Genomic DNA, 23,316 nt, shown 5'->3' on the forward strand with positions numbered 1-23,316 from the left:
GCTTGCCAGGGGATTCTTCCTGTATTTTTGTGAAACTTGTTGAGAATAGAAAAGACAAGTTAGGTAGGATGTGTGTTTCTTTTCTCCCAAACTCTAATAATTCTCCTGGCTGCTCTATAATCCATTTTGTTAGATCTTCTTTCCTATCGTCAAATTTTATTTTGAAGTCCTGAAAAACAAGGTATCTTTTCCATTTCCATTGTTGTGGCGAAATCTTGCAAGTTTTCTTTTGTTTGTATTAGACTGTGGTTCTCTTCATTTGTAGCTTCCCTCTTTGGGTTGTTGTCCTCTAGTTTGTATTCTGTTATCTGGTTTGTTTATTCATTCTTTGCCATCGTTTTCTGAGAATTTTTTAATTGTAGGTTTAAGTTAAATATGTGCTCGTTTATGTTGTCAAAGTTGTTTTTAATCTCATCATGATTTGAAACCATTGTCATTTGAATCTGTCGCAGCACTGCATACATTTCCTCCATTTGCCTTGTCTTGAAGTATTGCTCCTGTAGATCTCTGATGTTCCAGGCTAGGGCCTTCAGAATTATTAGGTGTGGTTTCCTGACACTTTTAGATAGGTATGTAACATCCATTTTATTTCCTCCAGATAGTCTTTCACCAGTACCATACTCTCTGTAATTAGCCTTGTCAAACCAGCCAATCTTAAAGTCCAGACAACCCAATCATATATAGTTCTTATCTTTATATATGGTTTTTATAATCCAATGTGTTTCCAATTCTCAAAGCACCACTAAAAGCAATATTTTATAATAGTTCTTCTATTAAAGGGTCTTACAATTATCAGCCAATCAAATTTACAGTCCAGAATGTTTAACCACCAGCTTTTCAGCAAACTCCCCCCTAGAAGATTAGCCAAATGTCAAGGTTTTTCTTTCTCTGCAAACAATTCTTGAGTTTAGAAGCTCAGTAAGTATTTATAATCCCAGGTCAGCAGTTTTTAAAACAAATATAGTTCTCACTCTGTAGTAGGTAGCCCAGTGTGTTTTCTTTCCTCTGTTCCCAGCTGTTCTCTATTGGTGAGAAGCCACTGTGGTTCAAAGGAACAAGTTGTTCTTTATTTCTGGATGTCTTGCCAATTTCTGAGTTGATGCAGCTGTTGTTCTATGTTCTAATCCTTCACTAGATGTCAGTAGCTATTCATTTTCCAACTTTTAAAGCAAAGAGTTATTTTCTTGTAATTTCATCAATACTCTTTCAGATGTAAACTCTTCAACAGTTTTCATAATTTTCAAATTTATCCAGACTGTAAGTTCATTGTTCATTTCAATATATTTCTGTCCCCCATTAAAATTAAATCACCACTTCCATCTATGGAAGGGTGGGGGAGTGGTCCCCTCCCTTCTCACTTTTGGAGGATTTTTTCCTTTGAGGATCTTTTCCAGGAAATCAGTTACAAAATAGAAGAGAGATCAATATTCTCACCCAGTTCCAAGCATGTTGTTCATAGTTGTTCTAGTTAGTACTTTTGGACTTTGGCTGCTGGTAGCTTGGGCTATTCACTGGTGTGCAGCTAGCCTTTCTCCTGTCGGGTTGGACAGCTTCCCCAGGATCAAATGGATCAACCGCCATCTTTCCGTGATCCACAGGGGCCCCTCCTTCTTCATCACCTCTCCGGGGTGACTTTAGGCCCATTTAGGGTCCCCTGGCAGGGCGAAACCAGCTGTGGGGTGTGGAGCTTTGCAGTCCCTCGGCCATGCGCTACAGTGCAAAACCAGAAGTCCCCTATATTTGGGCATTCTAGACAGAGCATTTGTCAGAAGGTTCTTTACCTCAGGAAGGTATTTGAGAGTGAAATTAAAACGGTTGAAGTATTGTGCCCACCTAACTTGCTTAGGAAATAACTTTCGAGGGGTTTTCAGTGCCTCTAAATTTTTATGATCAGTCCATACCTCAAAAGGCACTTTGCTACCTTCCAAAAAAATGATGCTTAGTTAGTAAAGCCCATCTGACCACAAAAGCCTCCTTCTTCCAAACAGCCCATAGTCTCTCTGTTTCTGAAAGTTTTCACGAAGTATAGGCACAGGGTTGCAGATCTTCCTTAAGGTTTTTCTCTAGGAGGACTGCACCCACAGCATCAGCTTGGATGTTGAAAAGTTAGGGTGTTTAAAAACTGGTTCTGCTGCAAATAGTCTCTTTAACTGCTCAAATGCCACCTGCCATTCTATAATTCATTGTAAAGGATGACAAGGTCGAGGCTTTCCCTCTCCCTTTTCCAGTTTTTAATAGTTCAGTAATAGGCATGATGATTTTTGCAAAGGAGTAGATGAATCGCCAATAAAAATTTGCAACCCCCAAAAAGCTTTGGTTGCTTGTGGGTCCATGGAGGCTGCCAATCCAGTACAGCTTTTCCTTTGGCAGGGTCCATCTCCACTCCCTCACTAAAGATTGAGTAGCCCAAGTAGTCAAGGTGCGTCTGATGAAAATCGCATTTAGAAAGTTTAGCATAGAGGCTAGCTTTTAACAGTTTCTTAAGCACCTCTTGAATTAACTTGATGTGCTCCTCCATGGTTTCAGTATAGATGAGGATATCATCGAGGTAAATCAAAATCCACTTGTATAGGTGATCATGCAGCACTTGATTTATCAGTTGCATAAATACAGTACGAGCTCCTTAGAGTCCGAAAGGCATCACTCTGAATTAAAAACTCCCTAAGGGGCAATTGAAAGCTGTCTTCCATTCGTCCCCCTCCCTAATTCGCGCTTGGTAATAGGCTTCCCTTAAGTCCAACTTTCTGAGATCGGTTGATGGGAGAGGTCCTGTGGCTAACCTCAGAGTTTGCATGCCATTCTCCCACCAAATATTGGGGCACCACTTTTCAAGCCAAGCCAAGCCTAGAATCACAGTCTCTTTCATCTTAGCGACCAGCATGAAGGGAATGATCTCCCAGTGCTGTCCCAATTCTAGATGCAATGGTGTGTTAGGTGTGTTGCTGGGTAACCTCCAATAAGCAACCCATCTATCTGTTCAAACGTCATGGCTAGGGGCAACAGTTTGGTGAAAATCCCCAATTTAAGAACGGCAAAGTTAATTAAGCATCTGGTGCAGCCTAAGTCTACTAAAACGTCTAAATTGCTTTGGGTCCATCTTTGGCACTATAATCTTGGTGGGAATAGTGAAAGGTGGGATGGGTCGACTTACCATCAGGTCGTCTTCACCATCCTCATCCTACAGTAAGGCGCCGGTAGGGGCAGGTGTTCAGGTGGGGCTCCTGCTTTTCCCCAGGCTGGGGGGGGGAGATTTGGGCAGCTTGCTCCTACTTGGTCCAATTAGACTTCTCATGGCAGTGGTTTTCTTGGCTTAGTAGTGTGGCTTTTGCTTGGAGGGAAGAGGCTAAGCATTCAGCAGCATGATGGCCATTGCCCACACTGGAAGCATTTGATGGAAGCCCCGGCGGCCACTTGAGCAGCATCGGCAGTTGAAGTGGCTTGGGGTCACCGTCCAAACAGACACTTCTCTGGACCTCAGCTCAGCTTCAGCTCAGTGACAGTTGGTCTCTTGACACGATCCAATTCGATGTCCAAGGTTACTGTCATGTTATACTACTCTCACAGCTGGTTCAGAATCCCTCAGTAGATGCTGCAGAAGATGGTCCCTGGAGCGGCATGAACAACAGCTCCTCTTCAGCAGGCTTAAGGGTACTTCTATGCTGAGGAATCAGTTCCGACTGGTAGAGGTCCACCAGGATGGTGGTTCCTTCTTGAGGCATCAACTTCCCTGACTGGATTATCTTGCTTTTTGGCCAGGCCTCCGTCATCAGACCTTCTTCAGTGGCAGATGCTTGCTCTCTGATGACCGAATCTCCATGGCAACCAGCAGTGTATTCCTCTTTTTCCTCCATAGATCTTCACTGAGTCTTCACTGTCCTCCCAAAGTGATGGGTAGGCAGCCAGAGCTCAGCACACCAAGAAAGAGAGCATTTTGAATGAGATTTGCTTTAATGCCAAGGTTCCAATAGACAAGGGTCATGGTTCCGATAAATGAGACAATTGAAACAAATTGCAGGCATATTATTTATATAAAAAGTCTTAGTAATGAAACAAACATCGGCACTCATGGAGGGATGCCAGAATCTGAAATCTCTTCCCTCAAAACCCATCATAACACGCACACAATCCCACCCTTATCTACATGTCATAAATCACATTATCCAATTAGTTTTACCTATGAGGTTTCACCCTCCCTTTCTGTACACGGGCTTTTCCAATCTTCTCACAACATCCGGGTAGATGCCCCCCCCCAAATGAAGCAATTAAAGTAACAGGTTCTCTCTTATATTGTCAGTGGAAAAACATGTCAATGTTTGCAGCATTGACATCCGGCTCCCCTCACAAAAGAACAGATCCTGTAATGTCAACAAACACAAGTTAGGAGCTGGCTTTTGGTTTGTTGGGGTGTTTCTCATAAAACCTTTTAATAAGTCTGTCAGCTTTCACATCGCTAGATTTCACCCAAATGGCTTCAGACAATGGGTATCCCTTCCATTGTACTAGGTACTGCAATTTTCCCTTAAAGATTCTAGAGTCAAGAATACGTTTCACTTCATAATGGGTCTCACCCACTACTATGAGGGGTCCAGGTGCTTTCTTAGGGGGAGGTCTTAAAGTGGAGGCTCAAAAAGGTTTCAGTAAGCTACAATGGAACACCAGGTGAATTTCCCCCAAAAGTCTGGGGAGTTTCAATTTTACTGTCACTGGGTTGATGATTTTCACAATGGGGAAAGGCCCCAAGAATTTCAGTCCCAATTTCTTACTGGGTAATTTGAGGCGTAAATATTTAGTTGACAGATAAACCTTTTCCCCCACTTGGAATTTTTCTGGGGGAACCCTCTTTTTATCACCCTCTTTTTTATAAGTTTCAGAAGCCTTTTTAATGCCGTTTTTGTGTTTCTCCAAACCTCTTCCCACCCCTCACCTACTGATCAAGTGTCTTTTCCTGTGGCTAATCTGAAAGGCATGTAGCCAGTGCTGCTGTGAACAGAATTATTGTAGGCCACCTCAGTGAAGGGGAGGAGGTTTGTCTGTTGGTAGGAAATATAGCATCTGAGGTATTGCTCCGCCATTTTGTTAGCGAATTCTGCAGAACCATTGGTAGCTGGATGAAAAGCAGATGATAAGCCTTGAGATGATCCAATTAATTTAAGGAAATTCCTCCAAAATTTCGCTGTGAACTGTACTCCTCTATCTGAAATTATTCGCTTAGGGGCGCCATGTAGTCAACAGATATGTTTCAGGAACAATTTACTCAGTCGTTGTGCAGATGGGAGACCTTTACAGGTGATAAAGTGAGCCTGCTTCAAAAACAGATCTATCATAGTCCAGATGACAGTATTTCCTCTACTGTTGGGTAGGTCTACAATAAAGTCCATAGCTATTTCTTCCCATGGTTGGGAAGGGTCTGCTACCGACTGTAGTAGCCCAGGGGTTTTCCCTGGAATTCTTTTCATGGTGACACATACGGTACAACTCTTGACATAGTTTTCCACATCTCGTTTTAGCCCCGGCCACCAAAATTGCCGGCGAATGAGGTGTAGAGTTTTTAAATATCCGAAGTGTCCAGCCTGTTTGACATCATGGCTGTGTCTGAGAGCATTGAGATGGAGGGTTTCAGGTAGATACAATTTTTCCCCCATGTATGCCAAACCATCTCTGCATGTTAGGGAGGTTTGATTATCTTTGACCAATAAGGAGCTCTCGTTTTAGCTTCTTCACTCCTGGGTCATCAGGATTAGGGGTTCTGCGAGGCATGAGTTTATTATTTAATTTATTTTTTGGATTTGTATACTGCTCCTCTCCCGAAGGACTCGGGGCGGTGTACAGGGCAATTAAAACACTATATACAACACATAATATGTAAAAATTAAAACAAATTAAACAAGTAGCCCTGAACAATAAAACACATTCTAAAATTTAAATTAAAAATTTTAAATCTAAAATCCCAGTCCCTCAGTCCAGGCCGGCAAGTTCGAATAGCCAAGTCTTCAGGTCGCGGCGGAAAGAGCGAAGGTCAGGAGCCATCCGGAGCTCAACAGGGAGCTGATTCCAGAGGGCAGGCGCGCCCTGATCGACGGCACCCTGAGGAGGCCCTCTCTGTGGGAGCGCACAGGATGATGGGAAGTTAACGCCGGCAAAAGGTACTCCCGTAAATAACCCGGACCCATGCCATTTAGGTGCAGCAGGTTGTGAACTTGAGATAATTGCCTTGTAGACCTCTTCATGTTCACTTTTGTACTGTGGCAGTCGGGATAGCACATCAGGTAGGAAGTTTTTTCTTTCCGGTATGTACTTTAAAATAAAGTTAAAACAGTTAAAGTACTGTGCCCATTGCACTTGCTTTGGGGATAATTTGGAGGGAGTTTTTAGTGCCTCTAAATTTTTGTGATCTGTCCATACTCCAAAAGGCACCTTGCTCCCTTCTAAATAGTGTCACAAGTTTAATAGGTAAAGGTAAAGATAAAGGTTCCCCCGCACATGCGTGCTAGTCGTTTCCAACTCTAGGGGCTGGTGCTCATCTACGTTTCAAAGCCGAAGAGCCAGCGCTTGTCCAAGGACGTCTCCATGGTCATGTGGCCGGCATGACTAGACGCCAAAGGCGCACGGAACGCTGCTACCTCCACATCCGTAGTGGTCCCTATTTTTCTACTTGCATTTTTAAGTGCTTTCGAACTGCTAGGTTGGCATAAGCTGGGACGAGTAACAGGCTCTCACTCTGTTACGCGGCACTGGGGATTCGACCCGCCAAACTGCCGACCTTCTGATCAAGAGGTTCAGCATCCAAACCCACTGAGCCACCGTGTCCCTTACAAATTTAATAGCCTCCACCCAATTGTGAAGGCCTCGTTCTCCCAGACTGTCCATCTCATTTCGCCTTCCATGAATTTCTTAGAGGTGTAGGACTCCACTTTTATTCTTTTCTGGTAACACAGCTCCAACTGCCACATCGCTGGCATCTGCTTGAATTACAAAGGGCTCCCCTGGACAGGGGTGCTTTACAACCAGTTCAGCTGCAAATAGTCTTTTTAAATTCTTAAAAGCTTTCTGACAACACATAGTACATGCTAGTGGTTGGCCAGTTCGCGGTTTTCCCCCTCCCTTACCCGTTTTGAGTAGGGGCAAGGGGTAGAGTAATCTCGGCAAAAGAGGGAATGAATTGATGGTAGAAATTGGCAAATCCTAGGAAGTCTTGGAGGTGTTTGCGAGTCTTTGGGGGCTGCCATTCAATTATACTTTTTACTTTGGCTGGGTCCATTTCGATGCCCTCTTCGGAAATTCTATAGCCGAGATAATCTAATCAGGTTTGGTGAAATTCACATTTCGACAATTAGACATAAAGTTGGCATTCAATAGTTTCTTTAACACTTCTCTGACCAGTCTTACGTGATCAGTCATATTCGTACTGTATATCTGAGTCCATCGGGAGAAGGGCGGTATACAAATATAATAAATGAAATGAAATAAATGAAATATCAGAATGTCATCAAGATACACCAGAACCCCTTTGTATAAATGTTCATGTAGGACCTCATTAATCAATTGCATATACGGCTGGGGGGCCCTGCAGTCCAAATGGCATGACTTTGAATTGGTAGCTTCCCAAGAGGCAGTTGAAGGCCATTTTCAACTCATCCCCCTCCTTTATTCTTTATAGTCCATGAACAACACAGGGGCTCCCACTGTAGACTTGGACAGTTTGATGAATCCCCTTGTTAGGTTTGTATCCACATACCACTGCATCTCCTCCATTTCAAGGGGGGTCATAGCGTACATTCTTGGTTGGGGGACTTTGGCCCCTGGTAACAGTTCAATGGAACAATCATTGTGGTAGTGAGGAAGCAAGATATCACATTCTTTCTCACTAAACACCTCCACTAGGTCCTGGTACTAGCTGGGGATGAGCGGCTTGCCAGGTGGCCGTAAGGGAGCCATGTGCGCTTGCTCATTGGGTGGGCTAAAATCCTCTGTAACATCTGTTGAATCAATGGGAGTATTGGGCCCTATGGGTAATGTCACAGTTCTCATTCCTTTTTACCACCAGATAAATGGCTTCCATTTGTCTAGCCAGGCTAGTCCTAGGATCACAGTCTCAGACATCTTTGGAGCTACCAGGAAGCGAATAAACTCCCAGTGCTTGCCTATTTCCAGGCATAAGGGCTCCGTTAATTGCGTGACTGAAGTCCCTCCCATTAGGGTGCCATCGGCTTGCTCGAACCTCACAAGTTTGGAGAGTGGCTTAGCCCATATGCCCAGTCTCAAGGTATATGACAGGCTAAAGATGCAGCCAGTATCGAGTAGTTCTTTCAGGTATACTTGTGCCCCTGACTTAGGGATTATGAGTTTAGCAGGCAATAAAAAGGGTAGGATGCATCGACTCACCATCAGGCCATTCTCCCCTTCGTTGTCGCTGTTGAAAGAGGGTAGAACGGGGTGGATCCATTCTGAGTTCCGGCGTCCTCCCATGTGGGGGACGTGACCTGGACAACAGGTTCCTGTGTCATCCAGTTGGATTTCTCTCCCTTTAGCCGCTGTGCAAGTCTCTTTCCCACTGCTGGTCCTGGTCTGTTCCACCATTGGGGGAAGGGGACGGGGCATTTCACTGCTTGATGTCCCTGCTGTCCACATCGTAAACACTTAATTGCCGGGTCTATGTGTGGCTTGAGTCTTTCAGCCATCACAGTAGTAAGAGATCTTCGTGGGGGTGATTGCCATTCAGGTTGTTCTGACCTTGGCTCGGGTTTAGGTAGGAGAGGCTTCTTATAGCAGGCAAGCTGAACATCCAATTTCACCGCTGCCTGGTACCATTCATGCAGTTGGTCAGGTACAGCTCGGTAGATACATGCCAGAGGAAGGTGGTCTAACCTTTCTCTGAAAAGATGTATTATGGATTGCTCAGGCCATCTCTCTATCTGACCTGCCATTTTCCAAAACTCCTGCATGTACTCTAGGTCAACCCGGCCAGCTTATGAATTTGCTCTTCTGCTTTGAGGGCAATTGATGGGTCCTCAAATCTTTCCCTCAGCCCCAGGAGGAAAAGGTGGGGGTCTTCCAATTCAGGGGCCTGCTCATTATATAAATTGTTCAACCATTCAGATGCTTCTCCCTCTAGGTTGTACGCAATCACATCGACCATCGCACCTTGGTCTGGGTAAAGGGGACCCCAGCGATTCAAGTGAGAGCAAACTTGGTTGAGGAAAAAAAATCAGTTTCTCTGGGTCTCCATCGAAGGTTGCTCTGAAGGGTGGGCTCATCACTGATTGCTGGGGCCCCCATTGCTGCTGGCCCCACCCTGGTTGTTGGTTAAATGGTTCCTGGGGCCCCCACTGCTGTTGTTGTGTCTCCAGTTGCTGCTGGCCCCACTCTGGTAGCTGATTTAATGGCTGCCAGGGCCCCCACTGCTGCTGGCCCCACTGGTCCTGCTGTACGTTCAAGGGTTGCACGTTTGGGTCCTGCTGCTGTCACCCTTGCTGTTGTCCTCCCACCAGCTCCTAGTCTCCAGGCTTCTGCACCACCCCCAGTTGTTGCAAGGCTTCTATTAGCTGGGGCAAGCTCACAGGTTGTTGGCCTTTCACTTGTGGGGGTTTCCCAACCTCCCATTACTGCAGAGGCCCCGGGCTGGGGTCCTCTGTCTCTATGGGTCTGGAGAGCTTGGCAGGGGACCTCTAGGTCTGGCAGGCAGTCTGATCTGCAGACAGGATTTTCCACTCACTCAGATTCTCAGTGGCTGATGATCTGGCATCTCTCCCCCATTCTGCTTCTGGGGCCTCTTGCAGCACAGTCTGGTTCCAGCTTGATGACGAGATAAGCTCAATTATCTGCTGAGGTTTGAAGATCAGCCCAAATTCATCTTCCCACAGAAAACTATTGATTTCCTCTTCAGAAGTTTCGCCAGCAACCAGGCTTTCCCTTTTCATCCTGAGGATTCTTCCCTGAATCTTTGCCAGCTTTTCTCTCTTACCAGAGACAGTGTGTGTGTGTGTGTGTGTGTGTGTGTGTGTGTGTGTGTGTGTGTGTGTGTGTGTGGTGATGGTTCAGGACCCCCCTTTGAAAGAAAGGAGATTCTGGCATGATGTCATGGTTCCGATAAATGAGACAATTCAAACAAATTGCAGGCATATTATTTATATAAAAAGTCTTAGTAAAAAAACCCCTGCCCTTATCTACATGTCATAAATCACATTATCCAATTAGTTTTACCTATGAGGTTTCACCTCCCATTCTGTACACAGGCTTTTCCAATCTTTTCACAACATCCGGGTAGATGTCCTCCCCCCCCCAATGAAGCAATTAAACTAGCAGGCTGTCTCTTATATTGTCAGTGCAAAAACATGTCAATGTTTGCAGCATTGACATAAGACCAAACAAATCAGAACTCTGAGGCTTGAAATTTCCTCAAAGAACATGGTCAAAAGTGAAACCAAGTCTAAAATTCCCTTCAAAGAAAGACAATAATACAAAGTTGAACATCCTACCCCCAAACTATGCAATCAGCTAGGGTCCCTAATAGAAGAGTTTGGTGGGCTTTCTAACCAAATGCTCATGCCCCCATCTAACAGAAATAAATGGCCTTGGTTCCCATAGGACAGTAAAATCATTAGACTAGTAGAAATCCTCTGCATCCCCTCCCATTCTTGTGGCAACCTAGAATGAGCAAAATGGCTGCAGTCAGGTTCGTTGTAGAGCTGACACCCAATTATGGTCATATGCACTCACACACAATATTTTTGCTATGAAATACAGTAGTACCTCAGTACTTCAAAATTTGTCGAAAATGGTACTCAACACATTTTGATGCAGAAATGTTGCCCAGGTACTCATCATTTGTTTTGTACTTGACACACTATAAAAGGAAATGGGGGAGTGTTATAGAGAGTGGACAGGAAGTCGACCATGCTAGGAAGGTTGCTGACATAGTTAAAGGGACAGTTATAAAGTCTTTCCTAGTCACAAGGTTTGTTTTGTACTCATCTTTTTTAGTACTCATCACGCCTTCTGGAGCCAACTAAGAATGAGAACTGAGGTACCACTATATATTTTGAGTCTGAAATATGATTAATAATAAAATGGCATTTATTGAACACCAGGAAATGCTTAAGAAAGATTACAGGTCTCTGTTAGCAGGAACAGTGACATTAACATACTGGAAGTTTTTCTATCATAATCATATTTTAATGTAATATTCAGGGAATTGTCAATATGACTGTTCAATAAAAAATGCTTTCCTTGGCTATTATTGGAAATTTGCAGGTATTCATGCACAATATATGATGAAAAGAAAAGAAGGGTTCAGCTGCAATGGATCACTGGCTTGTGAATTTTAGATACCTAGAATTATTACTGAATGGAAGAACAGGAAGGGGACTTCCAAGCATTCAAATCATAGTTCACTTTTATGATAGACATGTTCAAATAGGTGAGATTGATCTAATTTGCCTTCATTTGTGATGTTCAAATATTTTTGCTCTTTTTGAAAAATTTCAATTTATATACAATTGTAGTTACCATTTTCCTGAACTATATGATTTGATATTTTAAAAATTCTTAAATTCAATATCTTTTTCTTGTTTTGTTTATTAATTTTTCCTCATGTATTTAAGCAAAAAGCAAAAAGGGGGAAAGAGAAGAGAGAGAAAATGAAATGCAATTGTAGTTCTAGCAGGTACTTCTTAGTATCTTCGACATCTAAAAAATTTACATCCTTAACTGACAACCATAATCAACCCCAAAATTTCTGTTGCTGAGACAGTTGTTAAATGAATTTTGCCCCTATTTTATGACCTTTCTTGCCACAGTTGTTCAATCACTGCAATTGTTAAATTAGTAACACAGTTAAGTGAATCTGTCTTCCCCATTGCCTTTGCTTGTCAGAAGGTCTTAAAAAGTAATCATATGACTCCAGGACACTGCAACCATCATAAATATGAGTCAGTTGTCAAGCATCTGAATTTTGATCATGGGGAGGCTGCAACAGTCATAAGTGTGAAAAATAACCATAAGTCACTTTTTCAGTGCCACTGTAACTTTGAACGGTCACTAAATGAACTGTTGATAAGTCAAAGACTACCTGTGTAGAACACAAGCTTCAATATATTATCCTGATGTCAATCCCAAAGGTGCTTTTTCAGGAGGCAATTGGACTTTTTTTTTTCTTTGAAGACATTGCGCTTCTCATCCAAAAAGCTTATTCAGCTCTGATTGGATGTTGGGAAATGGAAGGATTTATATTCCTTGCAGACAACTGGTCATTTGCATTGTTCTAGAGAGTTGTTGAGGCCATGTGTGTGGAGCTTTCTCATCCAAGATGCAGATAGCACAGACTCATCCCCAACAGCCTACACCTGTCTTCAACAGTAAAGGGCAGAAAATATCCTGCAGCCAAGAAGGCTCCACACACATTTGCACTACTCAGGTGACCTTTAAGACACAGATAATCATCATCTTAATAGAAGTAGTAGTAGTAGTAGTAGTAGTAGAGTTGGAAGGGACCTTGGAGGTCTTCTAGTCCAACCCCTTGCTCAGGCAGGAAATCCTATACCATTTCAGACAAATGGTTGTTCAGTCTCTTCTTAAAAACTTCCAGTGTTGGAGCATTCACAACTTCTGGAGGCAGGTTGTTCCACTCATTAATTGTTCTAACAGTCAGGAAATTTCTCCTTAGTTCTAGGTTGCTTCTCTCTTTGATTAGTTTCCATCCATTTTCTTCTTGTCCTGCCTTCAGGCGCTTTGGAGAATAGTTTGACTCTTCTTTGTGGCAACCTCTGAGATATTGGAACACTGCTATCATGTCAAATGGCCTCAACAACTCTCTAAAAGAATGCAAATGACCAGCTGTCTGCAAGGAATATAAATCCTTCCATTCCATAGCATCTATTTAGAGCTGAAGAGGCTTCTTGGATAAGAAAGTCCAATTGTCTCCTAAAAAAGCACCTTTGGGACAACCATGACCTGGATGACTGAAAATCTCCACTGAAATCCTGATGTCAAGGTCTTAGCTTTTTCTTCATGCCAGCTACCTGGAATTTAATTTACCATACAGAGAGCTAGTAAAGAAGGTGGAGCAAGAGAAAATTCTAATTGTAAATTTATTACTTTATATACTTAGAAATACTTGCTATAAATAAGTTTTTCATGTAGAGTTTAGTCTCGAATATCCAGTCCAGTCTAACTAATTTTGGAATTTAATAGTAAAGATTTACTGACCAAAATTCAACTGCAAAAAAATCAAAATAACGTTACTTCTTCAAATACATGCAAAAGTATCCTGCTTTGATGTGTGGTATATAGATTAAAATATTTGACTAAGATTGCAAAATTCAAGTATACACTCATCAATGAAAGTTTATGGCATGGATTTGAACCAGTCTGTCTGTCAGCCTTATAAGGTAGATCAAATTAAGAAACAGATGCCATGTAGATTTAAAAATACTGTAGTCTGAATATGCTTTCCTCCTTCTTCACTTTATTTCTGTGTGAATTAGGGAGAGGCCTGCCTGAGGCTTTTTCTTAAGTCTGTTTCTTGGAATGGGCTCAAGCCACATTTGTCTGATCATTACCTTGATAATTGATCTGACTCCGTCAGTTGTTGGTATGGAGTACAATTGAGGGAAATAATATTTTTGTTTTTGGAGGAAATCTAACAAAACAACAAACAAAATTTTAATAAACTGAAACCCTGATAAGCTATTGGTGAAGAAGCTCTGTGACAGCAAATCCCAATTTCTGGATTTTTATGAAACTACTTGAAGCAAAAGCCAAACACGCTTTTCTCACCAATAAGCACCAGTTATTCTTACAGCCTGGAGGATATTGCAACTACTATGTTTCCTCACACCAGAATAGCCTACAACTCTGATGTTCTCTGGTGATCTTCCATCTAAGTATTAATCAGGCCCAATTCAGCTTACCTTCTCAGCCCAGGCAAGATTGATGCGACACCTCCAAGACATATTCCAAAAATCAAAGAGCAATATCGAATTCTATGTATTTGTTTGTTCATGATTCCAGTCCAAACAAAGGGGCACAACACTCTTCTAGTTTGATATTCCTGGAGAAAACTTTAAGGATGAAATCCAGAGAAAACCTCACCTGTGTAGTAGGACACTGAAATTCCAGCAACACGAAAGGGCTAGCACATTTCATGATGTTGAAGTAGAACAAGTAAGGCTTCTGCCTGGAAACAGAACAAAATATTACAAACGACTATTCTTCTATTTGTTCCTATCAATAGGTGATGCCATATGATACACAAAGCTTCAAAAAATATGGAAGGTATCTCTTCTAATCTTTTGGGAAAGGCTGGATATCACTTCTAAATGAATTACAATCAAGTTGGTATCAAGCATTTTCCTTGCTTTTACCAGGGCTAATCCTGCTAATGGATTTGAATGATAATGTATTTATTTTAATTGTATGATTATTACCAATGTTGTTGTTTATGTTCTTCTCATAAACCTCCTTGTCTGCTTGCATGAATGAAAAAGCAAGCTATAAATGAAGTATATCTTCAAAATGAGAGGCGCAGACCTATCTTCATACGATTCTGTATGAACTTTGATGTAGAGGCTTAATGCAAACAATTTTGGTCACGATACTACAAAAAGATGTTGAGACTTTGGAAAAAATTCAGAGAAGAGTAACTAAGATTGATCAAAGGCCTGGAGACTAAAACATATGAAGAACGGCTGCAGGACTTGGGTTTGGCTAGTCTAAATAAAAGAAGAAACAGGGGTGACATGATAGCGGTGTTCCAGTATTTGAGGGGCTGCCACAAAGAACAAGGGGTCAAATTATTCTCTACGCACCAGAAGGCAGGACAAGAAACAATTATTAGAAACTAATCAAAGAGAGAAACCACCTGTAATTAAGGAGAAACTTCCTAACAGTGAGGACAATTAACCAATGGAACAGCTTGCCTTCAGAAATCATGGATGCTCCATCACTGGAGATTTTTAAGAAGAGACTAGACAGCCACTTGTCTGAAATGGTATAGGTTCTCCTGCTTGAGCAGGGGTTTGGACTAGACCTCCATGTTCCATTCCAGCTCTGTTCTGTTCTGTTCTGTTCTGTTCTATTCTATTCTAATGCAATTATCCCACAAAAAGAGCAAAGCCCAAAACCCAACTATTTTATGAAATTTAAGCTGCAAGGGGGAAGTATTATTTTTCCTGCTGCAGTCTCTTCATTGATCTCTACCATCTCTTTCAGTAGCAAGGTGAGTTATAGTAGAGGGAGAACAGAATACAAGGTGCAAATTTATCTCCTTTCTTAGACAGTTGGGTCAGTGGCTTGGTTTTATGAGCAAAGACTGGTATAAATTTTCTGTAGAAGTTAGCAAAGTCTAGGAAGCATAGGGTGTCTTTGGCTGTGTGAAGGACTTGCCAGTCTAGGACAGCTTGGACCTTCTGGGTGTCCATCTAGATGCCTTTTGTGGAAATACAGTAACCCAGGAAGTCTAGTTATTGCACATTTTTCTGGCTTGGCAAAGAGATTGTTATCTCTTAGTCTATGGAGTACTGTGCCCACATTGTCTGTGTGCTGATCCCTGTTCTCAGACTAGACTAAAATGCCAAATAACTACAAATTTATCAATTAAATCTGCAAAGATTTGATTTATGAATCTGGAAACTACGGGCCTGGCTTTACAGAGGCTGAGTAGTAGGACTGTCAAATTTGCCATATCTGGTGTCAAAAGCAGTTAAGTAGTCATGGCCTTTTTTGATCCTAATGAGGTTGTAAGCATTGTGGAGATCCAGTCTTATAAAAATGCTTGCTTTCTATAGTCTATCTAATAGGTCTGGAATTAACAGCAATGGATAGTGGTCTCTTACTGGGACTGAATTCAAGCCCTTGTATTTATAGACCACTCTCACTGGGAGGTTCCCACTGTTGTTAGGCCCACTTGGGTCTGGTTACTTGTGCACAAAGAAAGTGGGAGCTGAGGCAGGGGACTAGGAGAATCTAATGAATCCCTTTTGCAAATTAGAGTCCAAATATTGTTTTAGTTTCTAATTCTTTAGTAGACATTTGGTATTGTCTCTTGGTAGAAATCTTGGCAGGGATCAGATTTATGGTGCAATCACAGTCTCTATGTGGGGGAGCAGGGCTGAAGCTTCCTCCTCTCCAAAAACATCAGTGAAGTCTGCATATTTACTTGGCAGATTGAAAGTCTCTGTTAATCTTCAAGGGGTGCTGGAAGGGTTTGGAAGGCCAATCACAGTGAGATAGGCATTCAGGACTATCAAAGGCAGTAGACCAGTTTTTCCACTTAATGAGATTGTGGTGTTATAACCAAATAATTCCCAGCACTAGAGGAAGATCAGTGTGATCAGCTAAGGAAAGAACTCTTCGGGATGCTTTCAAAAGCACTGTGGTGGTGAGTAATGGGTCCTGCTGTTAAAATTCAACCATCAATAATTATAACTGGAGACTTCAAGGAAACTGTGGAGATCTTAAGTTTCTGGATTTATGAAATCAGAGGTTGCCCCAGAATCTATCAAAACAGGGATGGTGGTTTCCTTACTACTGGGAAATGTGAAGATAGAATCAAATTTCATTAATGTACCTGAACATGGAAGTAATTGAACTCTGTTCAGTGCTTGGGTGGCCCAAGCACTTGTGAGCTTGGAGGGAGGGGGGCATTTCTCATTTCCATGGCCTTGGATTTATTGTCCAGGTGATGAGTAATGGAGACATTGATGGGCTGCCTGTTTCTTCTTCTGGGAGGTTTTAGTAGGGCAATTCTTGACCATGTGGCTAGGGTCTCTATTCCTTTGCCATTCTTCTGCTCCCAGGGCTTGTCTGGCTGCTCCAATTTGCATCATAAAAGAAGGATAACTTGGAAAACCTTTGGTTTTATAAATCTTTTTTTGTTGTTGTTCATTTCTTGTTTGGAAACCATCAGGTTTTTAACTTCTTAAACTTTTTCAAAGTATGGTGTGAATGGATATCTAATGACTTCTAATGGCAGAACTGAAAACTACATGCAGTTTTTTTTTTGCTTTCTTTCTTTCTTTTTGTCTTTATCTTATTGAGTTGAGTTGGAGCAAAACTTGGCTTGTATGCCCAGACATTGCTTATAGTTTAAACATTATGGTGCACTTGGAATTTAAAGTCCTGAAGATTGTGGCTGGAAAAGACTCTTTTTGGTCTCTTTTGGATTGCCCTGTCTTACAGGATGGATTACAATTATAAATAAAAAATGTGTTTGAAGTCATCGGACTTCCCTGGATTACAAATACAGCTTGACCTAGAATTCTTACAAGCTATTTTGAAAGAGTAAATAACAAAAATCCCTCTGAACAGAATACTATGGATTACAAATTTTGGTAATTTTTTTCTTTTTTCCCTTTTGCTCTTTTTTACTATTTACTAGTTTTATTAGTTTACCTCTCCTATTTGTTAGGAGCCTATGGGATTATAAATTTTGACTTACTTGGTTGATTACAACATATGATTTAAAGATAAAGATGAGAGCTCCTAACTTATCCAAACTTGGAAAAAAAGGAACTTCCTTTCCCTCTTCGGCTAAAGGACACTCAAATGACCCTACAAGCAATTCAAAAGGCAATTGCTACTCAAATGGCAGTCACATCGAGAAACCATGAGGAGTTGAAAAGTGATTTTGATAAAATGAATAAAAAAATAACAATATAGATTCTCAATTTGAAAATTTTAAATAGATGATCACAGATAATCCACAAAGAATTCAAAAAATAGAAGATAAATCAACCGAGATTGACCAGAAACTAGAAGCTTTAAAAGATGAAAATCAGAAGTTGATCCAAATAAATAAAGATCTAGAAGAATTGATAGCGGGGATAGAGATGGAAAAAAGCTCATACTTTTTAAGATTTCAAAATATAATGGAAGATAAGGAAGAGGATGTCATGGTTCCGAAGAATGAGACAAATCGAACAAGTTGCAAGCATATTATTTATCTAAAAAGTCTTAGTAATGAAACGAAACATCGACACTCATGGAGGGATGCCAGAATCTGAAATCTCCTCCCTCCAAACCCATCATAACACACAGACAATCCCTGCCCTTAACTACATGTCATAAATCACATTATCCAATTAGTTTCACATATGAGGTCTCTCCTCCCATTCGGTATGCGGGCTTTTCTTATCTTCTCAAAATAGTCTTTAGAAAATTCCCTCCCTTCAAGATTCAAAGTGAAGCAGTTTAAACAAAAGGCTGTCTCTTACATTGTCAGTGAAAAAACATGTCAATGTTTCAAGCATTGACATCCGCCCCCCCCCTTACAAAAAGAACAGATCCCATAATGTAAACAAACACAAGTTAGGAGCTGACTTTTTGTTTGTTGGGGTGTTTCTCATAACACCTTTTGATAAGTCTGTCAGCTTTCACATCGCTAGATTTCACCCAAATGGCTTCAGACAATGGGTATCCCTTCCATTGTACTAGGTACTGCAATTTTCCCTTAAAGATTCTAGAGTCAAGCATACGTTTCACTTCATAATGGGTCTGACTCACTACTATGAGGGGTCCAGGAGTTTTCTTAGGGGGAGGTCTTAAAGTGGAAGCTTAAAAAGGTTTCAGTAAGAAGCAATAGAACACTGGGTGATTTTTTTCCAAGAGTCTGGGGAGGTTCAATTTTACTGTGACTGGGTTGATGTTTTTCACAATGGGGAAAGGCCCCAAGAATTTCAGTTCAATTTCTTGCTGGGTAATTTGAGACGTAAATATTTAGTTGACAGATAAACCTTTTCCCCCACGTAGAATGTTCTTTGGGGAGCCCTCATTTTATCAGCCTGTTTCTTATAAGTCACAGAACTCTTTTTTAACACCATTTTTGTGTTTCTCCAAACCTCTTCCCACCCCCCTACCCATTGATCAAGTGTCTGGGAAGCGGAGGGCACCTGAGGATAGTCAGGCATCGGGCTGAACGCTTTTCCTGTGGCTACTCTGAAAGGCACGTAGCCAGTGCTGCTGTGAACAGAATTATTGTAGGCCACCTCGGCGAAAGGGAGAAGGTCAGTCCAGTTTGACTGTTGGTAAGAAACATAGCATCTGAGGTATTGCTCCACCATTTTGTTAGCGTATTGTGCAGCCCCAGTGGTAGCTGGATGAAAAGCAGATGATAAGCCTTGAGATGATCCAATTAATTTAAGGAAATTCCTCCAAAATTTCACTATGAACTGCACTCCGCTATCTGAAATTATTCACTTAGGGGCACCATGCAGTCAGTAGATATGTTTCAGGAACAATTTAGTCCAAGGGTGTCAAACTCAATTTCACTGAGGGCCACATCAGCACCGTGGTTGCCCTCGGAGGGCCGGGTGGGTATGGCCAGGGTGGGCGCAGCCTACTGGGTGGGCGCAGCTGGAGTGCGTATGGCCTACTGGGTGGGCATGGCCAGCTCTACATCATTGGCATCAAGGGTGCCTATGGGGGCCTGGGCAGAAGTGGGACAGATCTGGGGGTCTCTGGCAGAAGGAGGGTCTCTGGGCCAGGGCCAAGGCAGCGGGGACCATTCCCTCACTGTTTCCAGGATGGCTTCAGGGACCACATGAAAGCACTTCGCGGGCCAGATCTTGTGTTTGACATGTCTGATTTAGTCATTGTGCAGATGGGAGTCCTTTACAGGTGATAAAGTGAGCCTGCTTCAAAAACAGATCTATCACAGTCCAGATGACAGTATTTCCTCTACTGTTGGGTAGGTCTACAATAAAGTCCATAGCTTCCATGGTTGAGAAGGGTCTGCTATCGACTGCAGTAGCCCAGGGGTTTTCCTTGGAATTCTTTTCATGGTGACACATACGGTACAACTCTTTTTTTTTATTAAAGAGTTTTACAAAAACAAAATTTTACAATACATCCCCAAATCCCTCCCACCCCAAACCCGCCCACTTCCCCCCCCCACTTCCCAGAGCTAAATACAGGATTATAGTTACAATAATCATATTCTAAATAAAAATTATGCATAATATACAATTAACCAAATTCATAATGTGCTTTAACTCCCCTTTAATATAACTACAAACAACGTGCCAATAACAATATCCTACTAAAATCTACTCATAAGCTAAATGGAACCTTTTAGTGCCATATTTGTTCTGAATATAATTTATCCATCTCCTCCAAACTGAAATATATCTTTCCTGTGAATGATCTTTCAAATAAGCAGAAATCTTAGACATTTCTGCAAGATTCGAAACTTTAAACACCCATTCTTCTATAGTGGGCAAACTATCCTTCTTCCAATATTGTCCCACCAGTAACCGTGCTGCTGTTATCATGTTCAACATCAAGTTAGTTTCCTTAACATCACAATCTACAACAATACCCAATAGAAACAATTGTGGAGAAAACTTTATCTTTCTCTTAAAAATCTTTTGAATGTTCCACCAAATTTTAATCCAAAAAGCTTTTATATTTCTACAAGTCCACCACATGTGAAAATAGGTAGCTTCTAAACTACCACACCTACAACATTTAGACTGTAAATTAGGATACATGTTGGACAACTTCTTGGGATCCAGATGCCATCTATAAAACATTTTATAAAAATTTTCTCTTAAATTTTGAGCCTGAGTATATTTAACATTTCTGACCCAAATTATTTCCCAGGTGTCCAACAAAATTGGTTCCTGAATATTTTGTGCCCACTTTATCATGCAGTCTTTAACCAGTTCCATTTCCGAATCCAATTCAATTAAAGCATTATATATCCTCTTTATATGTGCACAATTTAAATCTCTAATTTGCTTTACTAAATTTTGATCTATAATTGTGATGCCAACCTTTTGATCTGACTTCCACCTAGCTTTCAATTGGGTATATTGAAACCAAGAGTAACTTATGTTTTCTTGTCTTAACTCCTCTAATGGTTTAAGTTGCCAATCATTCCCTTGCAATCTAAGTAATTCCTTATAAGAAACCATATCCATACTCACTCCCATAGATACGCCCTCTATCGCGTATCCAGGAATTCCCCAAATCGGTATTTTATAATTTAACTTATAATAATACTTTTTCCAGACACGCAATAAAGCACTTCTAAGAATATGGGATTTAAAAGCCCTGTCCACCTTCTTATCGTAAAGCAAATATGCATGCCATCCATATACCAAATCCCATCCCTCAAGATGAAGTATTCTCTTGTTAGTTAAATTAAGCCAATCACTAATCCTGGTCAAGGCAACCGCATCATAGTACAATTTCAAATTCGGCGCCTTGAGTCCCCCTCTTTCCCTGGCATCTTGTAGAATCTTAAATTTAACTCTTGGTTTTTTCCCCGCCCAGATAAATTTGTTAATACCCTTCTGCCATTGATCAAGGTTGGCATCCTTTTTCAATATAGGTATCATTTGAAACAAAAAGAGAAACTTTGGTAGAACATTCATTTTAACAACTGCAAGTCTTCCCAGTAATGATAATTGTAATTTTTTCCAATTATTTAAGTCCCTTTGTACCTTCAACCATAGTGTTTCATAATTATTCTTATACAATTTTACATTTGAGGCTGCAATATATACTCCTAAATATTTAACCTTCTTCACTATTTCAAAACCTGTTAATTTAGATAACATATCCCTTTCACTCATAGATAAGTTCTTGGATAATATCTTAGTCTTATTACTATTCACCTTGAACCCAGAAACCTTACCATACTGAGTTATAATTTCCATCAAGTCTATAACCGACTGTAACGGTTGGGATACTGTCACAACCAAGTCATCAGCAAAAGCTCTCAGTCTATAATCATTCTGTTTTATTTTAATTCCCTTTATCATAGAGGACTCTCGAATTTTAATTAATAAAATCTCTAGTGTTAAAACAAACAATAATGGTGATAGGGGGCAACCCTGTCTTGTACCTTTTTCAATTTTGAAAATCTCTGTTAATCCCCCATTAACTATAATTTGTGCCGTTTGTTGTTGATATATAGCTTTAATAGCATGTAGAAAACCTTCTCCAAAATTCATCTCCTCAACAACTCTTAATAAAAATTGCCAATTCAATTGGTCAAAAGCTTTCTCTGCATCCAAGAATATCAATGCTGCAGGGACTTGGTTGTTCTTATCCAAATATTCAAGCAAGTTAACAATTTGTCTTACATTATATTTCATATACCTCCCAGATATAAATCCTGATTGATCACTATGAATCATTTGTTTCAAAACTTGCATTAATCTATTAGCCAATACTTTAGCAAAAATCTTATAATCTGTATTTAAAAGCGATATAGGTCTATAATTTTTAGGTTGAGTAAGGTCTTGATCCTCCTTTGGAATCAACGATACAAAAGCTGTCCTCCATGATGGAGGAACTACACCTCCAGTCTGAATTTCATTAAACAAAATCTTTAAGGGTTCAATCATTTCAGGCAACAACTTTTTATAGTAAATTGCTGTTAATCCATCTGTTCCCGGAGCCTTGCCCAATTTCAACTGTTTAATAACTAAAGAAATTTCTTCTGATGTAATTGGACAGTTCATCTCAAGTTGTTGTTCTTGTGAAAGTCTTGGAAAATGAACTCCCTGTAAGTACTTGTCTATATCTAAAGCTTGTATATTTTCTTTAGAATATAATTTCGAGTAAAAATCTAAAAAACTCCTCTTAATCAAATTTTGTTGGTAGACTTCTTTTCCTTTATATTCTATTTTGTCTATAGTACGTGATTTCTGTTTTTTCCTTAATTGATAAGCCAACCATCTACCAGGCTTATTGGCGTTACAAAAAGTATTGTGTTTAGCATAACGCAAATTAGTTGCTACTTGATCAGCCAATAGCATATTAAATTGTTCTTTCAATAAATGTATTGAGATCTTTAAATTATTATCCAATGGATTCAAAATGAACTTTTTCTCCTTAGTTTTAATCTCTTCCTCAATATCTAAACGTTTTTGCACTTGCTTACGCCTATAAGCATTATTCATATAAATCAAAACCCCTCTCATATAGGCTTTACTAGCATCCCAAACCATTTCCATTGAGGTACCTTTATGCATATTTGTAACAAAAAATTCTTTCATATGTTCTCTACATTTCTGCAAGAACAAGTCATTTATAAATAAATTCTCATTCAGCCTCCAGGATCTCCTACTAGCGTCTTCAGCAAAGAACTCCAACCAAACAGGACTATGATCAGACATTGTCCTAGGAAAAATCTTAATGTTCTTAACCGAAGGTGAAAGATCAGTAGTAATCAAAATGAAGTCAATCCTGGAGAAAGATTTATGTCTATCCGGAAAAAAAGTAAAATCTCTGTCTCTCATATTCCTTTCCCGCCATACATCTCTTAATTCCAGATCTTCCTTCAAATCAAAAAAAGCTTTAGGCAATTTT

General features: G+C 40.6%; 1 protein-coding gene across 4 annotated transcripts in view; it reads right to left on the reverse strand.

Annotated features, from left to right (window-relative positions):
- The window catches only part of SLC44A2 (solute carrier family 44 member 2 (CTL2 blood group)), a 172,892-nt gene that overhangs the window by 101,244 nt on the left and 48,332 nt on the right, over positions 1 to 23,316 (reverse strand). For all 4 annotated transcript variants that reach the window (XR_014024878.1, XR_014024879.1, XM_081315770.1 and 1 more), the window contains one exon: positions 14,089 to 14,173. Coding sequence is in view for 2 of the 4 variants with exons in the window: in XM_081315770.1 (XP_081171896.1) it covers positions 14,089 to 14,173 (85 nt within the window). In the remaining 2 variants the exon portion in view is untranslated. The remainder of the gene's footprint in view (positions 1 to 14,088; positions 14,174 to 23,316) is intronic.

The sequence above is a fragment of the Vipera berus genome (genome assembly GCF_964194415.1).
Source record: "Vipera berus genome assembly, chromosome: 2".
Classification (NCBI taxonomy): domain Eukaryota; kingdom Metazoa; phylum Chordata; class Lepidosauria; order Squamata; family Viperidae; genus Vipera; species Vipera berus.